The sequence below is a fragment of the Canis lupus genome, chromosome 7, assembly GCF_048164855.1.
Source record: "Canis lupus baileyi chromosome 7, mCanLup2.hap1, whole genome shotgun sequence".
NCBI classification, from domain to species: domain Eukaryota; kingdom Metazoa; phylum Chordata; class Mammalia; order Carnivora; family Canidae; genus Canis; species Canis lupus.
This window is the reverse complement of record NC_132844.1, coordinates 64611092-64638940: the sequence shown is the minus strand read 5'-3', so window position 1 is coordinate 64638940 and position 27849 is coordinate 64611092. Positions and strand designations below refer to the sequence as shown.

The 27849-nt window shown below is 39.1% G+C and overlaps 1 protein-coding gene across 2 annotated transcripts in view; it reads left to right on the top strand.

Annotated features, from left to right (window-relative positions):
• DNAH8 (dynein axonemal heavy chain 8) overlaps nucleotides 1-27849 on the top strand; it is a 364549-nt gene that overhangs the window by 323374 nt on the left and 13326 nt on the right. For both annotated transcript variants that reach the window (XM_072833179.1, XM_072833178.1), the window contains 3 exons: nucleotides 14463-14619; nucleotides 18405-18557; nucleotides 18635-18824. In XM_072833179.1, coding sequence (XP_072689280.1) covers nucleotides 14463-14619; nucleotides 18405-18557; nucleotides 18635-18824 — 500 coding nt within the window. The remainder of the gene's footprint in view (nucleotides 1-14462; nucleotides 14620-18404; nucleotides 18558-18634; nucleotides 18825-27849) is intronic.

Sequence of the window (27849 nt, the reverse complement as noted above, 5' to 3'; positions counted from 1 at the left end):
TCCTGACTTACCCATGTGACCATAGCAGTTTGGGTCATCAGCTCTCAAGAAAGATAAACCAGAACTAGAAGAAGTCCAGAGAAGTAAGCCTAAAATGTAATGCAGATAGAAGGCAGTGATGGAGTCAAATTATTTTTTCCCTTGACTTTTTATTTTGAACTATTATAAATCCTCAGAAAAGTTGCAAGTACAGTGAACGTCATATAGCCTTCACCCAGAGTCACCAGTTGTTAACAGTTTGTACCATTTACCTTTTCTCTTTCTATATTTATATCTTTGTATATTTATAGATCTACAGTTATATCCTTATGTAACCACATCTATTTCTGTGTGTGTGTGTGTGTGTGTGTGTGTGTGTGTGTGCTTATAGCCCCCTCAATGGATAGAGCTAGGAAATAAGTACTTTTTAAAACGTCATGAGTTGGGGTGCCTGAGTGGCTGAGCTGGTTAAGTGTCTGCCTTCAACTCAGGTCATGATCTCAGGGTTCTGGGATCAAGCCCTGCATCAGACTCCCTGCTGAGTGGGGAGCCCGCTTCTTCCTCTCCCTCTGCCACTCCCCCTGCTTGTGTGCTTTCTCTCTCTCTCTCTTTCTCTCTCTCTCTCTTTCCCTCAAATAAATAAATAAAATCTTAAAAACAAAACGACACCAAAAATGTCATGAGCTAATACCAGTAACTCCAATTTCAAAGGTATACTTCACGTCTCTTCTTGGTCTTCCCTCATTTCAATATTGAAGTCTCCTCTCTCCCATGATAAGAGCTCTGGATCACACTAAGTTCAATATATTTACCCATTTGCTCTAAATGACTCCACCAAGACCGCTACCAACAACAAATGTATTAAGTGGAGATCAAGATTTCTTTGCAGTTCTTTTAATCCCTGGAATACATCCCACTGAGGTTGTACAGAGCATTCTACTCAGAAGTCACTCAGATTGTTTTCTCTGTGTGGTTATGCTATCAATTGATAGATAGGTGCATTCATTTATTTCTGTTTATATTACATTTAGTTTTTGTCCATCTTTGTCGGTTGTCTTAAATACATGAAACATGGACATGGCTTGAGAGTCACGGCTAGATAAAAGGTGTTCTCACACCCCTCCCTCTACCTTTTTGGGCAACCAGATGCATTAGTTTCTGGGTTATCTTCCCTGTGTTTTTTTCCTTAATTTTTAAAAATTTACTTTACAGAGCACAAGTGCATGAGTGGAGAGGGAGGCAGAAGGAGAGAGAATCTCAAGTAGATTCCCTGTAAAATGCAGAGGCCAACATGGGGCTTGATCTCAGGACCCTGAGCATAACCTGAGCTGAAACCAAGAGCTGGACATTTAACTGACTGAGCCACGCAAGTGCCTCTTTCCTGTGTTTCTTTTTGCTAAAACATAAATACATATATATTCTTATTACTTGTTTTTTCCTACATAAAGTTGCCATACTTTATATATAATTTTGTGTCTTATCTTTTCCAATTAAAAATGTATCCTGTGGGGCACCTGAGCGGCTCAGATGGTTAAGCATCCAACTCTTGTTTGTGGCTCAGATCGCCATCTCAGGGTTGTGAGGTTAAGCCCTGCGTTGGGCTCCTTGCTGGGCATGGAGCCTGCTTAAGATTCTCTCTCTCCCTCCCCCTCTGCGCCTCCCCATCCTTGTACAAACTCTCTAAAAAATAAATAAATGAAATCTTTTAAAAAATGTATCCTGTAATCACTCCATATGTTCCCATGTCTTCCTCACTATTTTTTTATTTTACAGCTGCATGCTCCTCCATTGTTAATATGTACCATAGTTTATCATCTGACTCCTATGGATGGGCATTTAGGTTGTTTCCAGTATTTTGCTATCCCAAATAATTCCTCAATTAATAATCTCATGGTTAAGGTTTCTCATGTTGTTGGAGATATATTTTCAGGGTGTGTGGCTGTGAGTGGAGTTGCTAGATCAGGGATTAGTGAATATTGCCAAGTCCTCTCCACAGGACTGTGCTACTTTGCACTCTCAACAAAAATGTGGCAAGGCCCTTCTTTCACAGCCTCATCAACAGAGTATTGGTGAAGGTTTTGAATTTTCACCAATATGACAAGTGAGAAATGGTATCTCAGCATAGTTTTAATTTGTTTTCTCTTCTTTTGAGTGAAATTGAGTGCATTTCCCTTCATCTGGAGACTGTTTGGACTAAGACCATCTTGGAGGCCCTGTGGATCAATCCAGATGTGGTTTGATGCAGGCCAAAATCAGGGATGATGCCAGAATGGAGAGGGTAGAGCAAAGCTGTAGGACATGTCCCAAAGGGGACCTGTGAGATTTAGTGAGTATAGAGCAATGGCTGAGAGTATTGTGTAGTTTTCATCCATTTGTTGCTGCCACCTAAGGAGTAGAGAGCACAGCGAGCCTTCTGTGTCTTTTGGCAGCTCTCTTCACCACTCTATCCAAAGGTTTCTATGTCATCACTGGCCAGCATGCTATAGATTAGATGCCACAGCTATTTTTTCCCAAAATAGAGTGTCAGGATCTTGTAATCTCTCATCACACCAAGTGAGATCAAGTAGAAGGTGCTGGAACTCTGCCTCCAATCTGTCAGACAACTAGCTGACTTGTAAGACCTGCAGTCCTCCTCCTCTGATCTCTCTTCATTCTTAACTTCCCCACCTGGTCTGTCCTTGGGTCTTTCCCACCCACTCCTCCTCTCCTCCTCCTGGGGATCTTGGTCCATGTTTGGTTCCTGCTCAGGCAAGCAGGCTCTGTTGTGCAACTCTGCATGTGGTCATTTTCTTAGTCTCTGGGTGAGCTTTGCCCTAGGTTTGAGTCTTCTTTTTCTTGGCTCTGAAATATTTGATGACTGGAATGCTAGGCATTCCAGGCCGCCTTCCTGGAGGGCTGCACTCCAACCCCTCGCTGTTCCCCCATCAGCCACCAGGAGGCAGTAAGCAATAGCAGATAAAGCTTCTCAGCTAAAACCAACCCCACCCCCTCCCAACAACACCCCTCCCATTCCAGCAAGAAGTGACTTTTCAAGTTCTGTGTGAGATGATAGAAGGAATCAAAGCTTCCCCTGACATTTCTGGTCTGGAAGCTGGGATGGTAGAATTTGGAACAGAAGGGCATTTGAGAGGGAGGTTGCAGAGTTCTGTTCAGGTGTGTTGAATTGGGAAAGACGGAGGGATGTATCTGAGTGGGGAGAAAGACATGGATTGGAGCCCAGGTGAGAAGTTTCAGTATATTTGTACAGAGATTTGTACCCTTGAATCCATTAGAGGGGGTGGACTCTGTAAGAATCAGTGAGAAATCTGTGTGAATGTCCCCAGCTAGAAGAATCCTTCTTAATTTATCTGATGTGCACCCTGTTCAACAGCACTCTTCCGGATAGGCTTCTGGCCTATGGTTAGGCCATGGTGGAGAACTCTATGTCCTTGCTTATAGCATCTGTGCTCTGAACCTAGCATCCATAAATTTGAGAGGAGAGGGAGATTTGCGAAAGGGGACGATAGGTCTTTCTCTTCCTTAAGAATGCAGAATCCCTGAAAAGGTGAGTGGGAAATACAGCTGAATAAATGCTTTAAAATAAGTAAAATCTCTCCCAAGAGCTTAGATACCATAAAAATGCATAGTTTATTCACATTTTATTATCTAGATTTATAAGGTACCAAGGACTCTGCAAATTCAACTATCTCAATGTCAAAAACAGTTATTTATTTTCACTCTTTTTCTCATTAACGGTTATGCATATTTTTCTACCTTCTGAAATTTATCAAATGCCCTATTACAACTTTTATATTCATTTCTATGCAGGATGAATTTAATTGTATTTCTTTTAGTATTAGCTGAAATTTGAGTTTCAGATTTTTATTAAAAATGTATGCTCGTTGTTATTTCATGTGCAAAGACGTATGTAAATCTAGGCTGATTTGGATGTGATAGTGCACTAATATCTCATTAGATGGTTGTTTCTTTGTAGACAGTTCTGTTTTTTATTTGTCCTGCATTTTTATTACCCATGACCTTGACTCTACCACTCAGCAGAGGTGACCTGGACAGCTGCCCCAAACCACCAAGCTAAAAGACCAATAGGAGCTTCTTCCTATATTTACTCAAAAGAGAAATTTTCTTCTAGAAGTAACTCGGGACCAAAGCTCATGAAGTATTATAGTTCTCCTTCAACTCAGAGCATTTATGGGGACTGTTTTCCTGAAAGCCTGAAAGGCTTTTGAGGCATATAGAGATATTTGCAGTTCTCCATAATAGCTAGCTAACTAGGCTTCTGCCTTTCCTACCTTTGCAAACATACCTTTGCTTCTGCCTTTCCTACCTTGCAAACATAAAAATCACATAGTGGATAAGGAAATGTGAGTTGTATAGCCCTGGCATTCTGCACCTAATAAAATGTGTGGCGGGGAGATGATCCAGAGAGCTTGTGCAGATCTTATACAAAATGGGTCAGCTTTTCAGGGCTTCTTCCCCACATCCATGTCCTGAGGATTATTCTCAGATCACCTCATAAAAAAAATAAAATCACCCACCAAGACAATGATTTCTTAGGTGAGATCTAGCAGCAGCAGCATGTCCATTTACCCCTCCCTGGAGCACTGGTGAATGCGGCTAGTGCCAGCCAAGAACAGAATGGTCATGTTCACAGTGCTGTGCACTGTTGGCACCCAGCCCCATGTACAGAGCATGTTTCCAAAGAGGCAATGAGCTGGGGGTGAGCCAAGAGCTCCTGAGTGCCCCAGACATGGGATCTTTCCCTTTTTTTATTTGTAGTTAGAGCAGGTAGGAAGAATGATCTCTGATTTTCTTGGTGTGAATGGAGATTTACTGTGATTTTCTTCTCTTTAAACTTTAAAGATCTGTGCTTAAATATCATAATAAATGCAGGTTTTCTTTACTTTCAAATGATGTCTTTCTGATTCTCCTGTGTTCTGAGGAGCACCTAAATTTATATATATTTCCCTTTGTATGGGGAAAGGTGCCATGAAGGAAGCAAATAGTGATAACAGTAATTTACTATACTTTTACTATAAGAAGAAACAAATAATTACTGGAGAATTGCTCTCCTTTATATTTGAAGTTTAATAAAATTCAAACCAACTGGCCTGAATTCAACAAACAAACATTTATTGAGAACTTACTCTCTAGCCAACTCGGGATACAGAGATTAGCAAGACACCATCCTTGCCCTTGGAGTTCATAATGTATTAGGGAAAATGAATGAGTGGCAAATAGTTATGTAATACAATATGATGGATCCTAAAATCAGGATTATATAGAACACACACACACACACACACACACACACACACACACACTGCTAGGAAAACAAAGATGAAGAAGCAATAAATTCCAGCTTAGGAATTTAAAGTAAGCTAGTGAGAGAGGTCATCTCTGAGCTATGCCTTAATGGACGTGCAGGAGTTCCAGGTAAGAAAAGGGGTAGGGAGGAAGGGGCAACAACACCAAAGATAAGAAGGACAATGCAAGGAAAGAGGAAGATAATGAGCAGTAAGTGTATATACATATATTGAGTCACCAAGTTGTACACCTTAAATATATGCAATTGAAAAAATATTAAAATAAAATGCTCTGGCACAGTGAAAATAAAAGGCATAGATTAGGGTACGTACGTGAAGGAACAGTCCAAGGCGGGGCATGAAGATGTGAAAGCGTGTGCTGCGTGCGAGGAGCTAAATCCAGTGTGCCTAGAGCATGGTGGGGAGGGACTTCAAGAGACGAGCAGCCTACCCATGAGGCTGATGCACATACAGAGACTGGCTTGGGGCACCATGAAAATGCTGGAATTTTCTAGATAGAGGCTAGCAGTGATTTGGAAATAGGTCTTGGAAACCAAGAAGAGCTGGAGAGTGGCATCAAGAGGAGACTATCTCTGAAGTTTGTAGATTAGCGGCTGGGTGAAGGCATTGATGTTCAAGAAGATGGGACAGATCAGGGCAAAGAGAGAATGGAAACAGTGAATCAGGTGTTGGAATTGTTTGATTTGGGAAACAGAGAGCCCTAGGAGTCAGCAGAAATGTGGATATGTAGAGATTAGGATAAAGTTAGAGGTTTCACACTACCCAGACTTGCCTGGTTGTTCACAGTCCTCAGCAAGAGGACTGTGATAGTGACACCTACTGTAGCAGTCTCCCCTCACTGTATCTGATGCTAGAATGAGATCATGGAGTAATAGAAATCACAGAAATGTACCTGTCTGAGAATTGTATATAATATGTGGCTCCTTGACTTTTGATGACTTCATTTTGGTTGTTGCATCAGCTATTTTCCTGCTTTTCCTCCTTAGAGTTATCTGTATTATTCTTAGACTTTATATGACTTTTAAAAACTGGGATAGCACCATACTTCAAAATTCAGGAATGAGTCACAAGGGCCTTTTGTTCCATTTTACTAGAATGTTTTATTACCTGTGTATATGTTCAGTTTTGTGTGTGCTTGATGTGTTCATCTTTCAACTTTAAAAATAAATGTCTTTGGGGATATTCTTTTTAAAAAATTTTTTTAAAGATTTTATTTTTTCATGAGAGACACAAAGAGAGAGAGGCAGGGACATAGGCAGAGGGAGAAGCAGGCTCCATGCAGGAAGCCTGATGTGGGACTCAATTCTGGGACTCCGGGATCACACCCTGAGCCAAAGGCAAACGCTCAACCGCTGAGCCACCCAGCCGTCCCTCTTTGGGGATATACTAAAACTCCAACAATCTACATAGAAATTGCTCACCAAAAAATAATAAAAAATAAATTTAAAATTCTCTATACAATTATACAAAATCAATTTTCTTTTTTTTAAAGACTTTATTCATTTATTTACTTTTTATTTATTTTAGAGAGAGCAGGAGGAGGGAGGAGCAGAGGGACTTAAAAGCAGACTCCATGCTGAGTGCAGAGGCTGATGCAGGGTTCGATCTCAGTATCCTTAGATCATGCATGAGCTGAGCTGAAATCAAGAATTGGACGCTTAATGACTGAGCCACCCAAGTGCTCCATACAAAATCCATTTTCATTTAATTTTATTAGAAATCAGCTTTTACCATATTGGCCCTTACTGTGAAATTCATATATTTAAAAGTAATGTGGAGTCAGTACTCCAACTGGCTGGGTTACAAACATGTACTAGGGTTTGACACAAGATCCTCGTAATCACTGTATCCACCTGAAAAACCAGCTTACAGCGCATAGTGGCTGATGCATTTACCTTAGCCATGACGTTTGGAAAGGATGCGATTCTTTGGATACGTATGTTTGGGTCCAGATACAACCAAATTCTACCTGCCAACCAAATGAAAATGCTGACGACAGAGCATCTCCTCCATTCTTCATCTGGTTCCTAAATGAATTAAAGGCTAGCTGAATAGAATTCCCTCTGTGGACGCAAAATGTGGCTTTTCCATAAGCAAAGAAGCCTGGATAATTTTAGCAGTAGTTCCTTAGGATTCTGTTAGTTAGTGAGACAGTTTGCACAATTCAATGCTATAGATGAAAAAGAAAAAGGTGTAATTCTTTCCGTATGCTATTAGGGAGGTGGAAAGGAGCCTTTCTGGTGGGGCACGAAGATTACTAGGAATTTCTAAGATGCATTTCAATGAACCTCAAACGTTTGTCAGTGATTCATCTCTGTTGAGTCCTTGGTGGGCTTTGCATGTGGGGGCTTATTTTTTCTCTCTTTTCAAAATGAAAATAGTCATAATACTCTTTATTATAAAAAAAATTTGTACTTTCTCATTGAGAAAAACAAACAATACAGAAAATAGAAAGCAGAAAGTAATAATCACAGCAAATGCTCATCATATAAAAATCTCATTCTTAATAGACCCTTCTAGATTTTTTTCTATGCTTATGTGCACAATATTTACAATAAAAATTGTAATCACACCCTGGTAAGGTTTCTGTAACATGCTATTTTTTTAATTGAAGTATAATTGACGCAGAGTGTTACATTAGTTTCAGGTGTACAACATGGTGATTTGACAACTCTATATATACATTTTGCCATCCTTACAAGTGTAGCTATAATTTGTCACAATACAACACTATTAAAATCCTATTGACTATATTCACATGCTGTATCTTTCATTCCTGTGACTTTATTCCATAACTGGAAGCCTGTATCCCCCACTCTCTTTCACCTATTTGCCCATCCTTGCCCCCCTCCTCGCCTCTGACAACCACTTAGTTTGTTCTCTGTTTTTATGGGTCTGTTTCTGCTTTTTTTTTTTTTGTTTATTCATTTGTTTTGCTTTTTAGATTCCACGTGTAAGTGAAAGATGGCATTTGTCTTTCTCTGTCTGACTTATTTCACTTAGCATAATGCCCTCCAGGTCCATCCAGGTTGTCATAAATGGCAAGATCTCATTCTTTTTTGTGGCTGAGTAATAATGCTAATTGCAGCATTATTTACAATAGCCAAGATATAGAAGCAACTTAAATGACCATGATGGATGAATGGATTAAAGAAGATGAGGCATATGTATACAATGGAGTATTACACAGCCATAAAACAGAATTACCATGCTATTTCATTCAGTAATCTCAATTCAATAACCTCACTTTACCAAGCATCCAGAGCTACATCACATTTTTCCTGGCTGTATATATAGAGTTTTACCAGGATTTGTTATTTACCAGGATTTTCTATTACAAATACCACTATATGGTCAACTAATATTCGATAAAGGAGGAAAGACTATCCATTGGAAGAAAGACAGTCTCTTCAATAAATGGTGCTGGGAAAATTGGACATCCACATGCAGAAGAATGAAACTAGACCACTCTCTTTCACCATACACAAAGATAAACTCAAAATGGATGAAAGATCTAAATGTGAGACAAGATTCCATCAAAATCCTAGAGGAGAACACAGGCAACACCCTTTTTGAACTTGGCCACAGTAACTTCTTGCAAGATGCATCCATGAAGGCAAAAGAAACAAAAGCAAAAATGAACTATTGGGACTTCATCAAGATAAGAAGCTTTTGCACAGCAAAGGATACAGTCAACAAAACTAAAAGACAACCTACAGAACGGGAGAAGATATTTGCAAATGACATATCAGATAAAGGGCTAGTTTCCAAGATCTATAAAGAACTTATTAAACTCAACACCAAAGAAACAAACAATCCAATCATGAAATGGGCAAAAGACATGAAGAGAAATCTCACAGAGGAAGACATACACATGGCCAACATGCACATGAGAAAATGCTCTGCATCACTTGCCATCAGGGAAATACAAATCAAAACCACAATGAGATACCACCTCACACCAGTGAGAATGGGGAAAATTAACAAGGCAGGAAACCACAAATGTTGGAGAGGATGCGGAGAAAAGGGAACCCTCATACACTGTTGGTGGGAATGTGAACTGGTGCAGCCACTCTGGAAAACTGTGTGGAGGTTCCTCAAAGAGTTAAAAATAGACCTGCCCTACGACCCAGCAATTGCACTGTTGGGGATTTACCCCAAAGATACAGATGCAATGAAACGCCGGGACACCTGCACCCGATGTTTCTAGCAGCAATGTCCACAATAGCCAAACTGTGGAAGGAGCCTCGGTGTCCATCGAAAGATGAATGGATAAAGAAGATGTGGTTTATGTATACAATGGAATATTCCTCAGCCATTAGAAACGACAAATACCCACCATTTGCTTCAACGTGGATGGAACTGGAGGGTATTATGCTGAGTGAAGTTAGTCAATCGGAGAAGGACAAACATTATATGTTCTCATTCATTTGGGAAATATAAATAATAGTGAAAGGGAATATAAGGGAAGGGAGAAGAAATGTGTAGGAAATATCAGAAAGGGAGACAGAACGTAAAGACTGCTAACTCTGGGAAACGAACTAGGGGTGGTAGAAGGGGAGGAGGGCGGGGGGGTGGGAGTGAATGGGTGATGGGCACTGGGGGTTATTCTGTATGTTGGTAAATTGAACACCAATAAAAATAAATTAAAAAAAATAATCTTGCACATCTTTGGACATTTGTTATTTTTTTAAAAACTGATTTATTAAATGTTAAATAAATACAAAAGTATAACGTGTGTAAAATATAAAATGTTGTTCTTTTTGCACCATCATTTCTATATTTTGCTATATCTTCCCTGTCTTTGACTTCTTGCTGAATGAATATTTTTCATTCTATTTTTACCCCTGTGCTAGTTATGTACTACTTCTTTTTATTTTTTCTTTAGAAATTTTAACATCCACTTTTAATTAAATGTAAAATTAATATCTTTACCCTCCTCTTAATCAAAAACTCTTGGATAATTTTAACTACAGCACTCCCCTCCTGGCATTTCAGTATTTTAATTTTATCTGTTTTTCATAAACCCACAATTACAATATAATTATTGTTTTATAGCATAATGCTTATTTAGATGTGCCCATGCATTGACCTATTCTTTTCTATACCTCAGACTTTCCATCACAATAATTATCCTTTAGCATTCTCTTCAATGCCTTATTTTGCCCTCCTTTTGTAAAATGCTCAGCATCACTCAGCATCAGGGAAATACAAATCAAAGCCACAATGAGATACCACCTCATTGACCAGAATGTGTCAGAATGGCCAAAATTAACTCAGGAAACAACAAATGTTGACAAGGATACAGAGAAAGGGGAACCCTCTTGCACTGTTGATGGGAATGCAAACTGGTTCAGCCACCCTGGAAAACAGCATGGAGGTTCCTCAAAAACTTAAAAATAGAACTTACTTACCCAGCAATTGCACTACAAGTATTTGCCCAAACAATACAAAAATAGTGATTCGAAGAGGCACCTGCCCCCCAAGATGGGTAGGAGAGGCAGAGATATCATCTCACCCAAAACCTCACCACTGCACAGTGACACATAATTGGGAGGAATATCATAAATACAGAGCTTCTCCTTGGGAAGCAAGGAGATCATGCTCCACATCAGGAACTCCAGCTCTTGGGATCTGTACCAGAAAGACAAGCCCCCAAAATGTCTGACTTTGAAAACCAATGTGCCTTATATCCAGGAGACCCAAAGGGCTGTAGGGAATTAAGATCCTGCTGTTACAGGGCTTATGTGCAGAATCACTCACCCCTGGGACTCAAAGCAAAAGCAGCGGTTTGAAAAGCACTTAGACCATATATGAAGGAGATTCATTTGTTAAACTTAAGGCATCTCCTAGAGGGGCAGGGACCTCTTGGGTCTCTTGCTAGGGATGGAGACACGGATTGGCATTAGTTATGGATTCTCCCCTCTGCCTTACTAGTGCTGGTGGGAGTGTCCCAACCCCAGTGGTTCCTGTGACCCTGATAAAGCTGGTAGGCACACCCCAGCCCCATTTTCCTCCATAGCCCTGCTAAAGCCAGCAGACACATGCAGCCCATGCAGAGGATGTCCCTTGCATGCCCAGCATTGGTGGCTGGGGGGCTTGCATTTCTGGACCCCACAGAACTGAAACAATTGGAGAGACAGTTCTTGATAGGCTGCTACCCCCAAGGCATGGCAACCATAGTGGACTAAAACACAACCTCAGTCTTCCTGTGAAAATGCCTATTTACATATTTGCTGTCAACTTAAAATAGACTGTTATATTAATAAGCTGTTATATGTGAGCTTCAGGGTAACAAAACAAAAGTCTATAGTAGATACACAAAAGATAATAGGAAAGGAATCTAAGCATAACACTACAGAAAGTCATTAAAGCAAAAGGGAAGAACAGGAGAAAAGGAACAGAAAAGAACTAAAGAACAACCAGAAAACAATTAACAAAATAGGAATAAGCACATGACTAGTAATAATTACTTCAAATGTAAATGGGCTAAATTCTCTAATCAAAAGACATAGAGTGACGGAATGCATTTAAAAAACACACAAAACAAAACAGACCTGTGCTGCCTCCAAGAGACTCACTTCAAATGTAAGAACATGCACAGACTAAAAGTGATGGAATGAAAAATGATGTTTTTTTGCAAATAGAAGCTGAAAGAAAACTTGGGTAGTTATATCAGACAAAATAGATTTTTAAACAAAGACTAATAAAAGACAAGGTTAGTCATTAAATGATAAAGAGGTCAATTCACCAAGAAGATACAACATTTGTAAATATTTGTGCACCTAGCATAGGGATCACTTAAAAATAGAAAGCAAATACTAACAGACCAAAAGGGAGAAATTGACAGCAATACAACAATAGTACAATAATAGTACAGTACAATAATAGTAGGGGATTTTAGTATCTGACTGACTCTCACACTCATGCACACACACCATCTATGTGTCCACACCCAGCCACTTCAAGACAAAAACTGTGCCTCTCAAAGCATCTGGTTGACCCAGAAGAGCTCTAGAGAGTGAGAACAAAAGAGAGAGAGGCAGACAGACTACTCTCTTTTAAAGCATCTTGTTCTTTTACTCCACAGCATGTGTTACAATGGTATTGACAAATGCACCCCTCTTCCAGTAGATAGAGAGAGGCACCAAGGCAGGGATCTGTTTACCACCATATTATAGCACCTAGCTCAGTGCCTGGTACATTGGAAATCTTTATTGGATACATGGATTTTTTTTTAAACCATAAACGACTATAGAACTTTTATTTATATTCAAACCAGGAACAATTCAAAAGTTAATCAAAAGGTAAATGGACAGATGTATATACCCAAATAATACTACTCAGCAATAAAAAGAAATAAACTATTAATATATATAACATCTATGATTTTCAAAATAATTATGCTGAGGAAAAGAATCCAAAGACATACCATATGACTCTATTTGTATAAAACTCAAAAAAAAAATGCAAGCTAGTATATGTTGACAGAAAACGGACTTGTGGTCAGTTGCCTTAAGGACAGTGAGGTGTTGGCATGGAGAGATGAATCACAAAGGGCACAGGGAAACTTTCAGAGGATGTCAGATATATTCATTTTCTTGGTTGTGGTGATGGTTTTATTGGTGTCACAATCTATCAAATTTTACACTGGCTAAAATGAAAAGCTTATTGTATGTCAATTACCCCCCAATAAATCTATGAAAATGCTCTTTTTTTATTCCTAACTGGGACTGAAATGTTATGTCTATAGGAGTATATAAAATCGTTTTACCAAGAACTAGTACAAATAGTAGACAGCAGAATATTTATTTATTTATTTATTTATTTATTTATTTATTTATTATTTATTTATTTATTTGAGAGAGAGTGAGACAGAGAGAGCATGAGCAGGGGAGGGACAGAGGAAGAGGAAGCCTGACCCTGGACTCCATCCCAGAACTCTGGGATCACGATTTAAGCAGAAGACAGACGCTTAACCAACTGAGCCACCCAGGTGCCCCAACAGCAGAATCTTAACAACAAAAACAGCTCTCCCCAAATATTTCAGTCTGTAGGGCTCCTTTTACACCAGGTGAAGACTTCAGACCACCGTGATTGATGATGCAGCAGGCAGGACAGCAGAGGAGAGGCTGTCTGCAAGGAGGCAGTTACCAGGGACTGTATTTAATAGGGGAAAGTTAACGGAATCTATCCATCTCAAGCTTCCTCGTGAAGAGAGTGTTTTAAAGAAGTGGTGTTCCAGCAGATGTCTGAGAAGGAGCACTTGACCCTTTGAGAAAGAGGTTCAGAGATCAATGGGAATATGCAAATGTTAAGACAAAATCCAGAGCTGCCGGGTCATTTTAGCTCTAAATGTCATCATCAATCACTATGGATACATGGATTTTTTTTTAAATTTTTTTATTTATTTACTTATGATAGTCACAGAGAGAGATAGAGAGAGAGAGAGGCAGAGACATAGGCAGAGGGAGAAGCAGGCTCCATGCATCGGGAGCCCGACGTGGGATTCGATCCCGGGTCTCAGGGATCGCGCCCTGGGCCAAAGGCAGGCGCTAAACCACTGCGCCACCCAGGGATCCCAGATACATGGATTTTAAAGATGGGTGGCTGCATTTAGGTAGAGCAGAGGGATGCCAATAGATTACTTTGGAAATCATAAAACAAAAATGGGAAAATGAGAAAACAAAACAGAAAATACTGAAGAAATTTTAATAACGTGTAATTCACAGAGGAAATATGAGTGATCCTCTTTGATCTAACAAATTGTCATGTAATTATAGAGTCTTATGACCAGTCTATAACTGAGGGAGAATAAATAGGAGATGTGTTTGTTATCCAGCATGAGGTTTGTAGGTTAGTGCCGAGCAAAACTGGATAGTACTGCTTTGGATTACCAATGACATTCATGGAATCTCTTTCCCTAAAGATAGAGAGCCTTTCATTTTCGGTGACGTTCTTGATGTCTTGTTAGGAGGCAGTAGATGGATCTCTAGTTTTTTCATTCCTGGAGGTTGGTGGTAAAGTTTCCTTCCCCCCCACCCACACTCCTCTTCTGTCTGGCTTTAAGTGATCTTATCAGTTCATTTTAGCTTTGATCATTATCTCTGAACACCTACATTTCCCTGCTACATTCTGAACAGTTCACTCTTTTATCAGGTATCAGAGTAACACTGCTTCTGCTGTTCTTGAAACAATTACCAACATTCAACCCAAAGAGAGTGGAGGGGGTGTGGGAGAGACCCGGGAAGCCATCGTTTATAGATTATCTGAAGATATGCTGAGCAAACTGCCTCCTGATTACATTCCTCACGAGGTAAGCTGCACCCTCCTCCCCCTGGTGTGTACAGGGCTAGCCTCATGTTCCACAACGCCTAACTTGGTCCTGGGATGATAGGTTTCAGTCCCTCCCCTCTCTGCTCATTCCTGCTTCCTTTGGAACTCTTTTAACCTCGTGGTCTTCTCTTCCTTGCCCCTTCTCAAGCATCTTGCAAACTATGATCTGCGCTTTTCTTGACACCTTTCTCTGCTCGCTGCCTCCTCCTCTTTCTCCATGTTCTCTTTTAATCACCTGTTCTCTACCTTTCCCCCATCTCTGGATTCCTTTGCCTTTGGCTCCCTAGACATCTTACCCTCCTAGGCTGGAAACCTCTCTCCCCAAAGCCTGCTTTGTCCATTCTTTAAACTTACCCCTTGTTTTTGTCTTCTGCTTCCCGCCCCCCTCCCCAACCCTTCTAGTCTCTCAGTCCTTCCAGCCAGAAAAGCAAGCCATTTAAATGAATTCACTCCCAGTGTGGATGGCAATAGTGTTCTACTTCTTGAACCTCCTAATTGTTTGCTTATTAACTTAAATCATTCTTTTTTTTTTTTTTACCTCAAGACTCCTTTACAAAATGACTGAGGACCCCAAGTAGCTTTTATTTATGTGGGTTGTAACTACTGATATTTATTATATTAGGAATTTAAACTGAGACATTTCAAAAATGTATATCATTTTATTATAAAATAACAGTAATAAACCCTACATGTTAACATAAACAACATTTTAATTAAAAAATAAGTATGTTTTCCAAGACAAAAAAATTCATTTGAGAATAGTAGGATTGTTTTACATTTTTACAAAGCTCTTTAATGTCTTGTTTAATAGAAGGCAGGTAGATTTTCATATCTGCTTCTGTATTCAATCTGTTGTGATACCAACAAGTCATGTAGCTCTGGGAAACTTCACTGTACGCTCCTGAGAGCAGAAGAGTTAAAAAGTCAAATGGTGTCTTAGTATTACTATGAAAAAGTTGAACTCTGTAGACTCCCTGAGAGGATCTCAGGGCCTGCAGGGGTCCCAGGTCACACTTTGAAAACTACTGATCTAAAAAAATATTTAATTGTGGTAAAATTTCTGGCACTTGAAAGTTCTGAGAAAGGTCCTCCAACTTGGCCTCCTTCTACATGCAAGAAGACAGGGCTCTTCTCTCCTGTTCTCAGCCTCCACTCCTCATTGCCAATGGTCGGAGAGTCCTGGATGTGGCTAAGTCAAGTTTAGCTCTTTAACCAAGAAGGGACAGGCTAATGCCCTGGTGCTGCTGTAACAACTGTCTTGTGTCTACCCTGTCTTGCATCCTCACATCTGGGAAATATGAACTCGTCAGCTAGGAGCCCGTAGGCTGCTTGAGTTACAGGCTACCACCCACTGAAATGAGTACCTCCAACACCAAAAAAACAAAACGACAAAAAACAAAACAAAACAACAACAAAAAAAGGGACAAATTTTCTTGCCTCTTAAAACAGTTCTTGTTTCTGTTATGTAAATGGGTACTGAGACATTTGGCCAATATACTAAAATCAACTATTCACATAGAGATAGTTACAGTAAAGGGAGTAAATAAATTTTTAGATGGGAACACAATGTAAGTACATACTTTCAATGTTCATTGTAAGTGATCTTCAGGAGACAGAGGAGGCATAAAAACCTGCCTTCAAAGATTTTAAAAACTAGCATGTGAAAGTGAGATAAAACTCACTAGTCACTGTGATGACTAGACTGACCACAAGGTTGGTATTACTGGAGGCGGGATGGGCAGGATCTTGGGATAATTTGAGCCATCCAGACTTGGTCAGGGCCACTTCCCCAAATTCTCTGTTCTGCCAATATCCTAGCAGGGACTGAATGTGAGGGATGTCACTAAGTGGTTTGCTAAATGGGAAGGAGTTTGTACTGAGGCATCTAAAATGGCTTATTCTTCTAAGATCACTTACCTTTTAGTGTCCTTTATTTTATAGAAGAGAGATATGTGTTCTTGAAAATGTGGCTGTAAAGTGAATTTTGTAAATTGAAATATAATTATACTATTGACTTCCATGGTAAAAACAGAGCCACATCTCTCAAGAAGAGACTACCTGGTCCCAGAAACATAATGAAAATCCTATGTAAGACTGCAGCAGATCTTTCATCCTATTAATACAAAGATAATTTTAGGCTGGAACAATAACCATCTTCAAAATAAAATGAGTACTAAGATTAGATTTTCAAGAGTTTAAGTTTTCCCTAAGCAAGTCTCTATTGCAAAATAAGTTTCTCATTTCAAACTGTAAGTAGGGCAAGGTGATTTGTTTGGGGCTGTCAATATACTAAAAGGTACCTGGTCTATTGATGTGACATTGTAGCCAATATGCCTGGGGTTAATTTCCCACTTGTAGGGGTTGCAAAGGTATTTCCATAATTTCCTTTTTCCTTCAGTGTGAATTTCGATAGAGTAGTCATGATTTAAAGGGGGTGATATTTATGCTATTCAGCCATTGGAGGCTGAAGGGTTCGAGAGGAGAACGAGGCAGTAGAGCCTGCAAAAATGTAAGTTCCAGAATCAGGAATTTAGGAGAATGCGTGAAGTTTGGGATAGTGACTGGGTTTATGAACCTCCACCAGCATGTTTGACTGGGGTTTCAATATCATTGCTCTACCTGCCCAGATATTCCCACCCAGCTGTCAGGTTTTATATCACGGCTTCCCTGAGTTTGTGCTTCCCCTCTTCATTCCTCACTCATTAGAAGTGGCCCAGCTGCAGGAAAGCAGAGGTGTCCACTGCTGAGTGGGACACTTCAGCATCACACTAGCAAACATGTTCTATAAAATGAGGAAGATAATCCACATGAGCCTGAAACCCATCATCTCTAACATTCCATGACTCCAGAAGGGGCCATGGGCATCTCCAGCTGAGAATCCTACAGTTGACTGACTTTCTGGTGACTCTATGGACTGGTACATTTCTCTAAATTCTCTCTCACTTCATATGGCTATCCTTACCCCTCCTATACCGGCATCTCTTCAATTGAGACTAGCAGAAAGTTCAGATCTCTGTGTAAGTTCTTGCCAATATTCATAGTCAATCTTTTCTTGGGTATGGGTCACTAAATTCAAATGTGTATATATATATATTGGCTTGTTTTCCAATAATTGTTACATTTTATTATTCCCAGAACCAGATGCTTTTATATTGATCTCTTCAAAATGATCAATAAATGATATACCAAAAGGAACAAATAACAGGTGCTTAATGGCTCTCCTGCAAAGTCAAATATTTTCATTGATTAGATTAGGAGAGGCTCTTTTAGTCACCCTAGCCAAGGCAACAATGATCTTAGGAAATGCAACCAATCATTCATTGGTAACTGCTCTGTAAAGATTTTGGCCATATTAACTTTCTGTGACATTTCTAATAACGACTCTGTAAGCATTATGAAAAAAAACATACCAAACTGTACTCTTACAAAGGTTGGATTGCAAGAGAATATTTAACTGACACTTAGCACTTAATCATTTTGAAAGGGAAAAAGGTACAATTTTGTTTCAGCTTTTTAAAGTACATTTCCAATTATCAACTAAGTACAATCAGTAGGAAATAAAAACCATTTTAATTGAACAGTAGTTTTTGAGGCCTGGAAAATAAGGAATTTAATGTCAAGTTTGGTTCTGCAAGAGATATTTTAGAATCCATTTGGGCTAGTAGAGGTATATCCAGAGGAAGAAAAAGAATAGAGAAAGGAGAGGTCATTGGAAGAGAAGTGACAGATGATTTTTAAAAATTCCTTTCTTGTATTTTTTTCAAGGTGAAAGCTCGTTTGATAAAGATGGGACATCTTAATTCAATGAACATATTTCTTAGACAAGAAATTGACAGAATGCAAAAAGTCATCTCAATACTTCGCAGTAGCCTGAGTGACCTAAAATTGGCCATTGAAGGAACAATCATTATGAGTGAGGTGAGCTGTGATATCATTTATCATTTCCCTCTTTTGTTGGTTTTTCTCATTCTTATATTTTAACTTCTCTTTTTCAGAATTTGAGAGATGCCCTGGACAACATGTATGATGCTCGCATACCTCAGATCTGGAAAAGAGTGTCCTGGGATTCATCCACACTGGGCTTCTGGTTTACTGAACTTCTGGAGAGAAATGCTCAGTTTTCTACTTGGATATTTGAAGGGAGGCCCAACGTATTTTGGATGACTGGTTTCTTTAATCCTCAAGGTATGTGCTCATGGGAGAGCGGGCAGTGTTGGAGGATGAGGGTAGTTGTGTAGTAGCACTGTGTGATAAATACATATTATATACAACAGTATAGAGGTACAGCTTGCTAAGTGCTGGACACATGTTTTCAGAAGTTGGAAACTACAGATGATCCTTCTGTATTTGTTTACAAATTCAATCTGGAATTTGTTCTACCATTGCGTGCACAATAACGTAGGCAAACCTTTCATTGTTCTTCTCATCTACCTCAGCAAGCCTGTGTTTAGGACATGTGAAATAATAAAGTTTTGTTCGTATCTTATCTTAGTTTTAAATTTTCGTGAAAATGACAAACATGAAGCATCAAAATATGCAGAAATTGTTTCTAGATTTCAGAAAATTAGACTGATTTCGAAAATGATCATGTGGCGGAAGTTTTATTGAGTGAATGTGTAGAGTCTGTCCCCACCCGCTCCTCAGTTCTTTTCCCCCTGAAAAAGTACTTTGTGATTCTGCTGTATTTCTTCCTTCACTCTAGAAATGTTTACTTGGTTACTGACCAGATGTCTAGTGACATAATAATAAACTATATACAATTTGGTAAGCTCATAAAAACTACCATGGTCAGTGTTTCAGATTTATAAAATGTGGAGTTCATAGAGTTCATAAAGTTCTGAAACATGACAACTTCTTGTTTTACTACAATAGTTTTACTTCAAGTAATTCTTTCTTTTAAAGATTTTATTAAAATTCCTGTTAGTTAACATACAGTGTAATATTAGTTTCAGATGTACAATATAGTGATTCGTTTCCATGCATCACCCCAATACTCATCACAACAAATGCACTCCTTAACTTCCATCACTTATTTCATCCATTCCCTCACCCACCTTCCCTCTGGTAGCCATCAGTTTGTTCTCTATAGTTAAGAGTATGTTTCTTGGTTTGCCTTTCTCTCTCTCTCTCTCTCTCTCTCTCTCTCTGTGTGTGTGTGTGTGTGTGTGTGTATTTTTCCCTTTGCTTGTTCATTTTCTTTCCTAAATTCCACATATGGGGGCACCTGGGTGACTCAGCAGTTGGGCATCTGCCCTCAGCTCAGGGAGTGATCCCAGGTGCAGGCATTAAGTCTCGCATCGGGTTCCCTGCGAGGAGCCTGCTTCTCCCTCTGCCTGTGTCTCTGCCTCTCTCTCTGTCTCTCATGAATGAATAAGTAAAATATTTTTTAAAATTCCACATATGAATGGAATCAGATGGCATTTGTCTTTCTCTATTTCACTTAGCATAATAATACTAGCTCCATCCACGTCATTACAAATGGTAAGATTTCATTTCTTTTATGGCTGAGTAATATTTCGTTGTGTGTGTGTGCGTGCGCATGTGTGTATGTGTATAACACCTCTTCTTTATCTATTCATCAATTGGTGGACATTTGGGCTGTTTCCATACTTTGGCTGTTGTAGATAATGCTGCTGTAAACATCGGGGTACATGTATCCCTTTGAATTAGTATTTTTGTATTATTTGAGTGGTGGTGCCATTGCAGGATCATAGAGTAGTTCTATTTTTAACTTTCTGAGAAACCTCCTTTCTGTTTTCCAGAGTGGCTGCACCAGTTTGCATTCCCACCAACAGTGCAAGAGGGTTCCCCTTTCAGCATATCTTTGCCAACGTTGGTAGTTTCCTGTGTTGTTGAAGTGGCATCTGAAGTGGCATGTGAGGTGGCATCTTAGCATAGTTTTGATTTGTATGTCCCTGATGATGAGTGACACTGAGCATCTTTTCATGTGGCTGTTGGCCTCTGTATGTCTTCTTTAGAAAAATGTCTATTCATATCTTTGACCAATTTCTTAATTGGATTATTTATCTTTTGGGTGTTGAGTTTTATAAATTATTTTTATATTTTGGATACTAAACCTTTATAAGATATGTCATTTGCAAATATCTTCTCCCATTCTTTAGGTTGACTTTTAGTTTTGCAGACCACAAAACTTTTTTATTTTAATGTAGTTATAATAGTTTATTTTTGCTTTTGTTCCCCTTTCTCAGGAGACACAACTAGAAAGAAGTTGCTATGGCCAATGTCAAAGAGGTCACTGGCTATGTTCTCTTCTAGGATTTTTATGGTCTCATGTTTCATATTTGGGCCTTTAATCCATTTTGAACGTGTTTTTGTGTATGGTATAAGAAAGTGGTACAGTTTCATTCTTTGTATGTTGCTGTCCAGGTTTTCCCAATACAATTTGTAGAAGAGATGGTCTTTTTACCATTGAATATTCTTTCCTGCTTTATTGAAGATTAAATGACCATATAATTGTGGATTCATTTCTGGGTTTCCTATTCTGATCTATTTATCTATGTACCTATTTTTGCACCAGTACTATACTGTCTTGATCACTACAGCTTTTAATATAACTTGAAGTCTGAAATTGTGATGCCTCTAGCTTTGCTTTTCTTTTTCAAGATAGTTTTGGCTATTTAGGGTCTTTTGTGGTTCCATGCAAATTTTAGGATTGTTTTTTCTAGTTCTATGAAAAATGCTGCTAGTATCTTTATAAGGGTAGCATTAAATGTGTAGATTTCTTCGAGGAGCATAGATATTTTAACAATATTTGTTCTTCCAATCCATGATCCTGGAATGTCTTTCCAAATTTTTGTGTCACCTTCAATTTCTTTCATCAATGTTTTATAGTTTCCAGGGTACAAGTCTTTCACTTCTTTGGTTAGGTTTATTCCTAGGTATCTTATTATTTTAGGTGCAATTGTAAATGGGATAGATTCCTTATTTTCTTTCTGCTGTGTTGTTATTGGTATATAGAAATGCAACATGTTTCTGTACGTTGATTTTGTATCTTACAATTTTACTGACTTCATGCATGAGTTCTAGCAGTTTTTTAGTGGAGTCTTTAGGGTTTTCTATATGAGTATCATGTCATCTGCAAATAGTGAAAGTTTGACTTTTTCCTTGGTGATTTGGATGGCTTTTATTTCTTTTTGTTATCTGACTGCTGTGGCTAGGACTTCCAGTGCTATATTGAATAAAAGTGGTGAGAGCGGACATCCCTGTCTTATTTTTGACTGTAGAGGAAAAGCTCTCAGTTTTCCCCAAATGAGGATGATATTAACTGTGGGTTTTTCATAGATGGCCTTTATTATGTTAACATATGTTCCCTCTAAACCTACTTTGTTGAGGGTTTTTATCATGAATGGATGTTGTACTTTGTCAAATGCTTTTTCTGCATCTATTGAAAAGATCGTATTATTCTTTTCTTTTACTAATGGGATATATCATATTGATTGATTTGTGAATATTGAATCACTTTTGTAACCCCAAAATAAATCCCACTTGATTGTGGTGAATGATTTTTTTTAAACGTATCGTTGGCTTAGGTTTGCTAGTATTTTATTGAGGATTTTTTGCATCTATGTTCATCAGAGATATTGGCCTATAGCTCTCTTTTTCCATGGTGTCTTTATCTGGTTTTGGTATTGGAGTAATGCTGGCCTAAAATAATAAATCTGGAAGTTTTCCTTTCTTTTGTATTTTTTGGTATAGTTTGAGAAAAACAGGTATTTACTCTTCTTTAAATGTCTGGTAGAATTTGCCTGTGAAGCCATCTGGTCCTGGACTTTTATTTGTTGGGAGGTGTTTTTGGTTACTGACTCAGTTTTTTTGCTGATTATCTGTCTGTTCAAATTTTTTATTTCTTCTTGTTTCAGTTTTGGTAGTTTATATGTTTCTAGGAATTTAGCCATTTCTTCTAGGCTGTCCAATTTGTTGGCATACAATTTTTCATAATATTCTCTTCCATTTGCTTGTATTTCTGTAGTGCTGGCTGTTACTTCTCCTCTTTCATTTATGGCTGCATTAATACAATCTAAGAAGTATTCACACATACAAATTTAGGAAGCATTATTGCCAATCACACAATATGGTTGAATCTCATGAAATAATATTAAGTGAAGGAAGTGAAACAGAACACATTACAATGTGTTTTACTGCATACATCTTAATCTATATGTGATGTATGTATAACATATGATTCCATATAAAACAGGCAAAACAGATCCATGACCTGAAGGTCTACGAATGTTCCATTTCTTGATTTAGATGTTAGTTACATGGCTCTTCTCTTGGTGAAAATTCATCAAGTAAGTGTATAGACACTTAAAATTTTTGCAGTTTTCTTTGTATAAATAATCTTTTAAAATGATATATCTGTAATTGTTCTCTGTATATTATCTTACAAAACTATACATAGATACTATTACTTCAATAGGCTTTAGATTTATAAAGGACAGTTCCCAGATTTCACTTATCTATTTTTCTCCCAGAACTTCCATTGAATTTAGGGAGGAAACACTTCTATTATGGTTCTCAGACTTTGTGAATCTACTTACAAGTCTCTCTTTCCTCCTTACCAGCCCTCAATTTGAGTGAGTTGTCACCAGGTAATTCCTGGCTTGAGGGACTGAAGAAATAACACTTAACTTAATTAGGATTGTCTAACCATCTTCCATTTGCCAGCCCCTCTGCTAGGTGCTTTCAATAGAGAGAGATTTGAGACCCAATTCATCCCCTAAAGTAGCTCATAATCTGATTGGTAAGACAGGCCCATCAGCAACGTTAACATAATGTGATAAGTGCTCCATCCAGGTGAGAACTAAGTGCCACAGTAGTACAGAGAGATGAATCCTGCCAAAGCAGGGCTCCCGAAGAGCTTTGTACAGGAAGCACAGCATAGGATTTTCAGGGACTTGAGAAAAGGGCATTCCAGCCAGAGACCTGAGCAAAGACACAGCATGGGGAAAGAAGGACAGCAGTGTGGCCAGAGCTCAGGAAGAGGGAGCATAGGTGGGGGGCAGTGAGGTTTGAGTTCAGAGTCTTCTGGGGGAGGTTAGGCCACATCATAAGGCAATTAGAAGTCCACAGAAATCAGAAGATAATCCCAGGAGAAGGTAGGGGATAGACTAAACTATGGAGGTCCAGAGCAATGAGACTCTTACCAAGTCCAAGGGAGAGAGCCTGGGACCTCAACCAGGTGAAGAGGAAGAGACAGATTTGATGGAGCGATTAAATGGGGGAATCTTTGACAATGGTTGAGTTTGAAGGCCTGGTATAAGACAGGGAGCACTGGCAGAGGAACAGGTTGGGAGGAAAGTTTCCTCCCTTCCTTTCCTACTAAAATTGTCAGCTAGTGTTAGTAGGACATCCAGGTAGAGAGGTGTGTTGGCTGACTTGGGAGTTCAGGAGAGGGGTAAAGATCAGTGATTTTTTAAAAAGATGTGAGGTTATTGAGTGCATTTTAGATAATTCGGAAACCAAGAGAGAGGGGTTGGTTGATCCTTGGCTTTCCACAGATGCAGACAAGCTAAGTCTTGTACTTCAATGATTGCTTTTTTTCCCATTAGAAATATGACTTAACACAGCAAAGTATTAATATGAACTAATCTTTCATTGTTACTATTTGTTAAGAAATGTTACAAACCAGAACATTTAAAGAAATACAAATACAGACATACGTTTCAGTTTTCTTGTCTTTATTTGTTAATAATACTAATCCTTTCTCTTTTCTTCATTTCTGTTTTCAGCTTAAACTTTGATTCTTTCGCTAATGGCTCTCCATGTCTTGGAAAGCCCTGGACTTATTCAAGCATGCTACCTTTACATACAAGCATACAGACATACATCCTTATCTATGACAGCTTTCCATTTGTAGCCTAGAAGAATGGAGGCCAACTTTCTCTGCATGCTAATCACTTTTCTGCTTCCTTTTCCTTCTTTTGACACAAGAGACAAATAACTTTCTGTTCCATACTACCTGACCAAATCTGGAAAACATAAAGGTTACAGCAACTTCATGCATGTTCACAGGCAGTGTGTAAGCAGATAAAGTGCTTTCCAGTTGAAAGCATCTCTGGTCATTATTTGACATCAATAATTGATTTCTCAGCATGACTATATCTCCTGGGTTTTATATCTTTTTTAAAAAAGATTTTATTTATTCATGAGAGACACAGAAAGAGAGAGAGAGAGGCAGAGACACAGGCAGAGGGAGAAGCAGGCTCCCTGCAGGGAGCCTGATGTAGGACTCAATCCCAGGTCTCCAGGATCACCCCCTGGGCTGAAGGCGGAACTAAACTGCTGAGCCACCCAGGCTGCCCAATGGGTTTTATATCTTTTAACCTAGTCCCCTTTGATGAAGCTTCTTTCTTTGGCACAAGATATTTAAGCAAATGGGTTTCTTTAATTAAAAAAAAATACACGTTTAAGTAAAACACAATGCAGTTTGCAATGAGGCCATAGTTTCATCACAGAGATGTATCGTCAAAATCACCTAGGCTATAAAATATATGAAAAAACATTTTCATATATGACAATTTGTTTTGTATTCTTATAATGTAATATGGCATCCAATACTGTCTGATATGTGTTTGCCATCATGCCTCTGATGATTGTTCCTCAGGCCTAAGTGACTTCAAGGTCCACACTGCCACAATGACATGTGACAGGACTTGTGTGCACTCCAGTCTGTGCCTAAGATAATGCTATTTATAGCATTGCTCCTTTGCCTCATGGTGGCCTGGTATTTTGTCAGTCTTACTTGAAGAGGCTGAGTCCATCACCATGGAGTAATATTTTCAGCCCCCTTCACAATAATTTCTTGTAGCAGTTGATGAGTTCAACCATGTGGCAATTAGGTTTGATTATTAAAATGGTCAAGCTTTCTCTACCCATGACCCTATAATATTTGTTCAATGGCTCAGCTTTTGACAGTGCATGGATTAGCCTCCCAAGAAAACCTTTGTGCTCCACTGGATTTTCCCATCAGTCATTGATACACATGTTCACATATTGTTTAAGATTGTCTTCTCAGGGTTCTTGAAGAATTTATTTGGCCTCTGGTTCCCACAGGTACACCTTTCCATAGCACTATGTACACATGATTGATTCTAGTTTGCGTGTGTGTCTGTGTCATAAGTGTGGACTGTGAATTATGAGCCTGACTTCAAGTGGGTATAGACCACCTTGCAAAACCTCGTAATTTGATAGCTATGCTTTACCATTTGGCATTAGGTATGATTCACAGGTGCTGCTGGTGCAGAGGTTGAATGTGCTTTTTTGGGCCTCACACCTCTATAGTAGATTGAACCATGCAGTATCCTTATTCTCCAAATGTTTAACTCAGTCTGGAGCTTGATGCCAATTGGATGCCAACTTGCGTTAGTTTTTCTGTTTTCTCCTCAGTGTCTCAACAAGCCATGTCAGTATGTCATAGTAGATATCAATGACAACTTACACACTAGTACAAACCAAGATTTTCCCAAGAATTTTGCTGAAGCAAGGGGATGGTTACTTTTTGTCCTTTTATCTTTTGTTACGGTAAAAATCATCTACAACCTCTGGCCTATGTATTTGTCTTCAGGGCAACATCATTAACTAGCACTCTCATTATAAAAGCCTGACATTTGGGGGGTTAATAGAATTTTAGGATTGGAAGGGACTAGGAGATCTCTTCCAATCCCATAACAATCCTAAACATGCCTCATAGCTACTGTTTGCTGAACCAGAGCTGACATCTGAGGGAAGCCAGGTGAACCTCAGGGTTCTAAACCCTGAATGATAGCACCTACCTGCTCTGTCCTCAAACCACAGAATGATAGGAGGACTGTGGACATCTCAGAAATGCCTCCAGATTGAGTAACAACCCATCTTCCTTGCTTTCATGTGGGAGGGGCTTAGATGAACCTGGCTTCAGTCACAACCTCATCCCTTATAATTCTAATTCTAGTTTCTGCACATTGTTATCTTCCTTACCAACTGTCTAATTTGTAATCTGGACAACCTCAACATTGCTATCTGCAAGGCCATGAAAACTAGTGACCTCCTTGCCAACTTCATTCCCCTTAACCAAACTAGGATGCCAGTTCTGGAAACTTTCACATCTTGGCTTTCATTCATTATCTTTTTTGGTTCTCCTCCTGCCTTTCCTAGGACTGCTTCTCAGTCTACTTTGTAGACTCAGGCTCTTCTCAAGCAAGTTCTGCCCTTGATCCTGGTACCCACATGGGTGACATTAGCCATTCTCACAGATGCGACTACTTATCTCTACTTAGGACTGACTCATCCAAAGTCCTGGTTTAAGATTCTGACTCTTCACTTCTACCTGCCAATGTAGAATATTCCATCCTCCTGTGAACCTCACCAGTTCTATCATTTGGTCATCTTCCTTCTAAACCATCCTTATCAAGATTCTGCTATATTTGCTGTGTATCACCATCCTCCAGATCACCCAACTCTTGTGAATGGTCCTCTCACATCCAAACAGCTTGGAAGAGGGAAACCCAGAAATCCTAGTGTCGTGTTAGACAAGAGGGGAAAGTAGGAAGTAGTGACAGATGCTGCCAGAGGTCAAGTAAGATAGGTCTAAAAGTGGTCAGATGGCTTTATCAACAAGGACACTGTTGGCAATGGAAGCGTCAGTGGAGTGAAGGTGGAAGGAAGGAGTCAGACTTCAATGTGAGTGAGTGAGACAATAGGAAATGGGGAAACAAAGTATAGACAAGAAGGATAATTATCTCAAGAAATTTGGCCTTGAAGAGAAGAAGCATGTTGGAGGAGTAGTTGTAAGAAGAAATTATTTCCTTTTTTCTTCTTCTAATGATAGGAGAGGCTTTAATCTATTCACATACAGATGGGAAGAAGCCAGGAGAGATAGAGATAGATGATAGAGATAGATAGAGATAGACAGAGATAGAGATAGAGATAGAGATAGAGAGAGATAAAGATGGCAAAGATAACAGAGAGGGATAAGAGAAGCAAAGAGGGGATGGCTCCCGAGTGGAGGGATGCACTCCAAGCATATGGGTGTGGAGGGACACCATACCCATTATTGTAAGAGTAATAAGGGATGAACGAATATAGATACAATTGAGTTTGTCAGTTTGATGGTAAGAAGTTAAGGGGTTTCCCACCTGACACCTTCTATTTTCTCCTTGAAGAAGGAGGCAAAGTGATCTCGGGAGCAAGAAGGTGTCAGAGGATATTT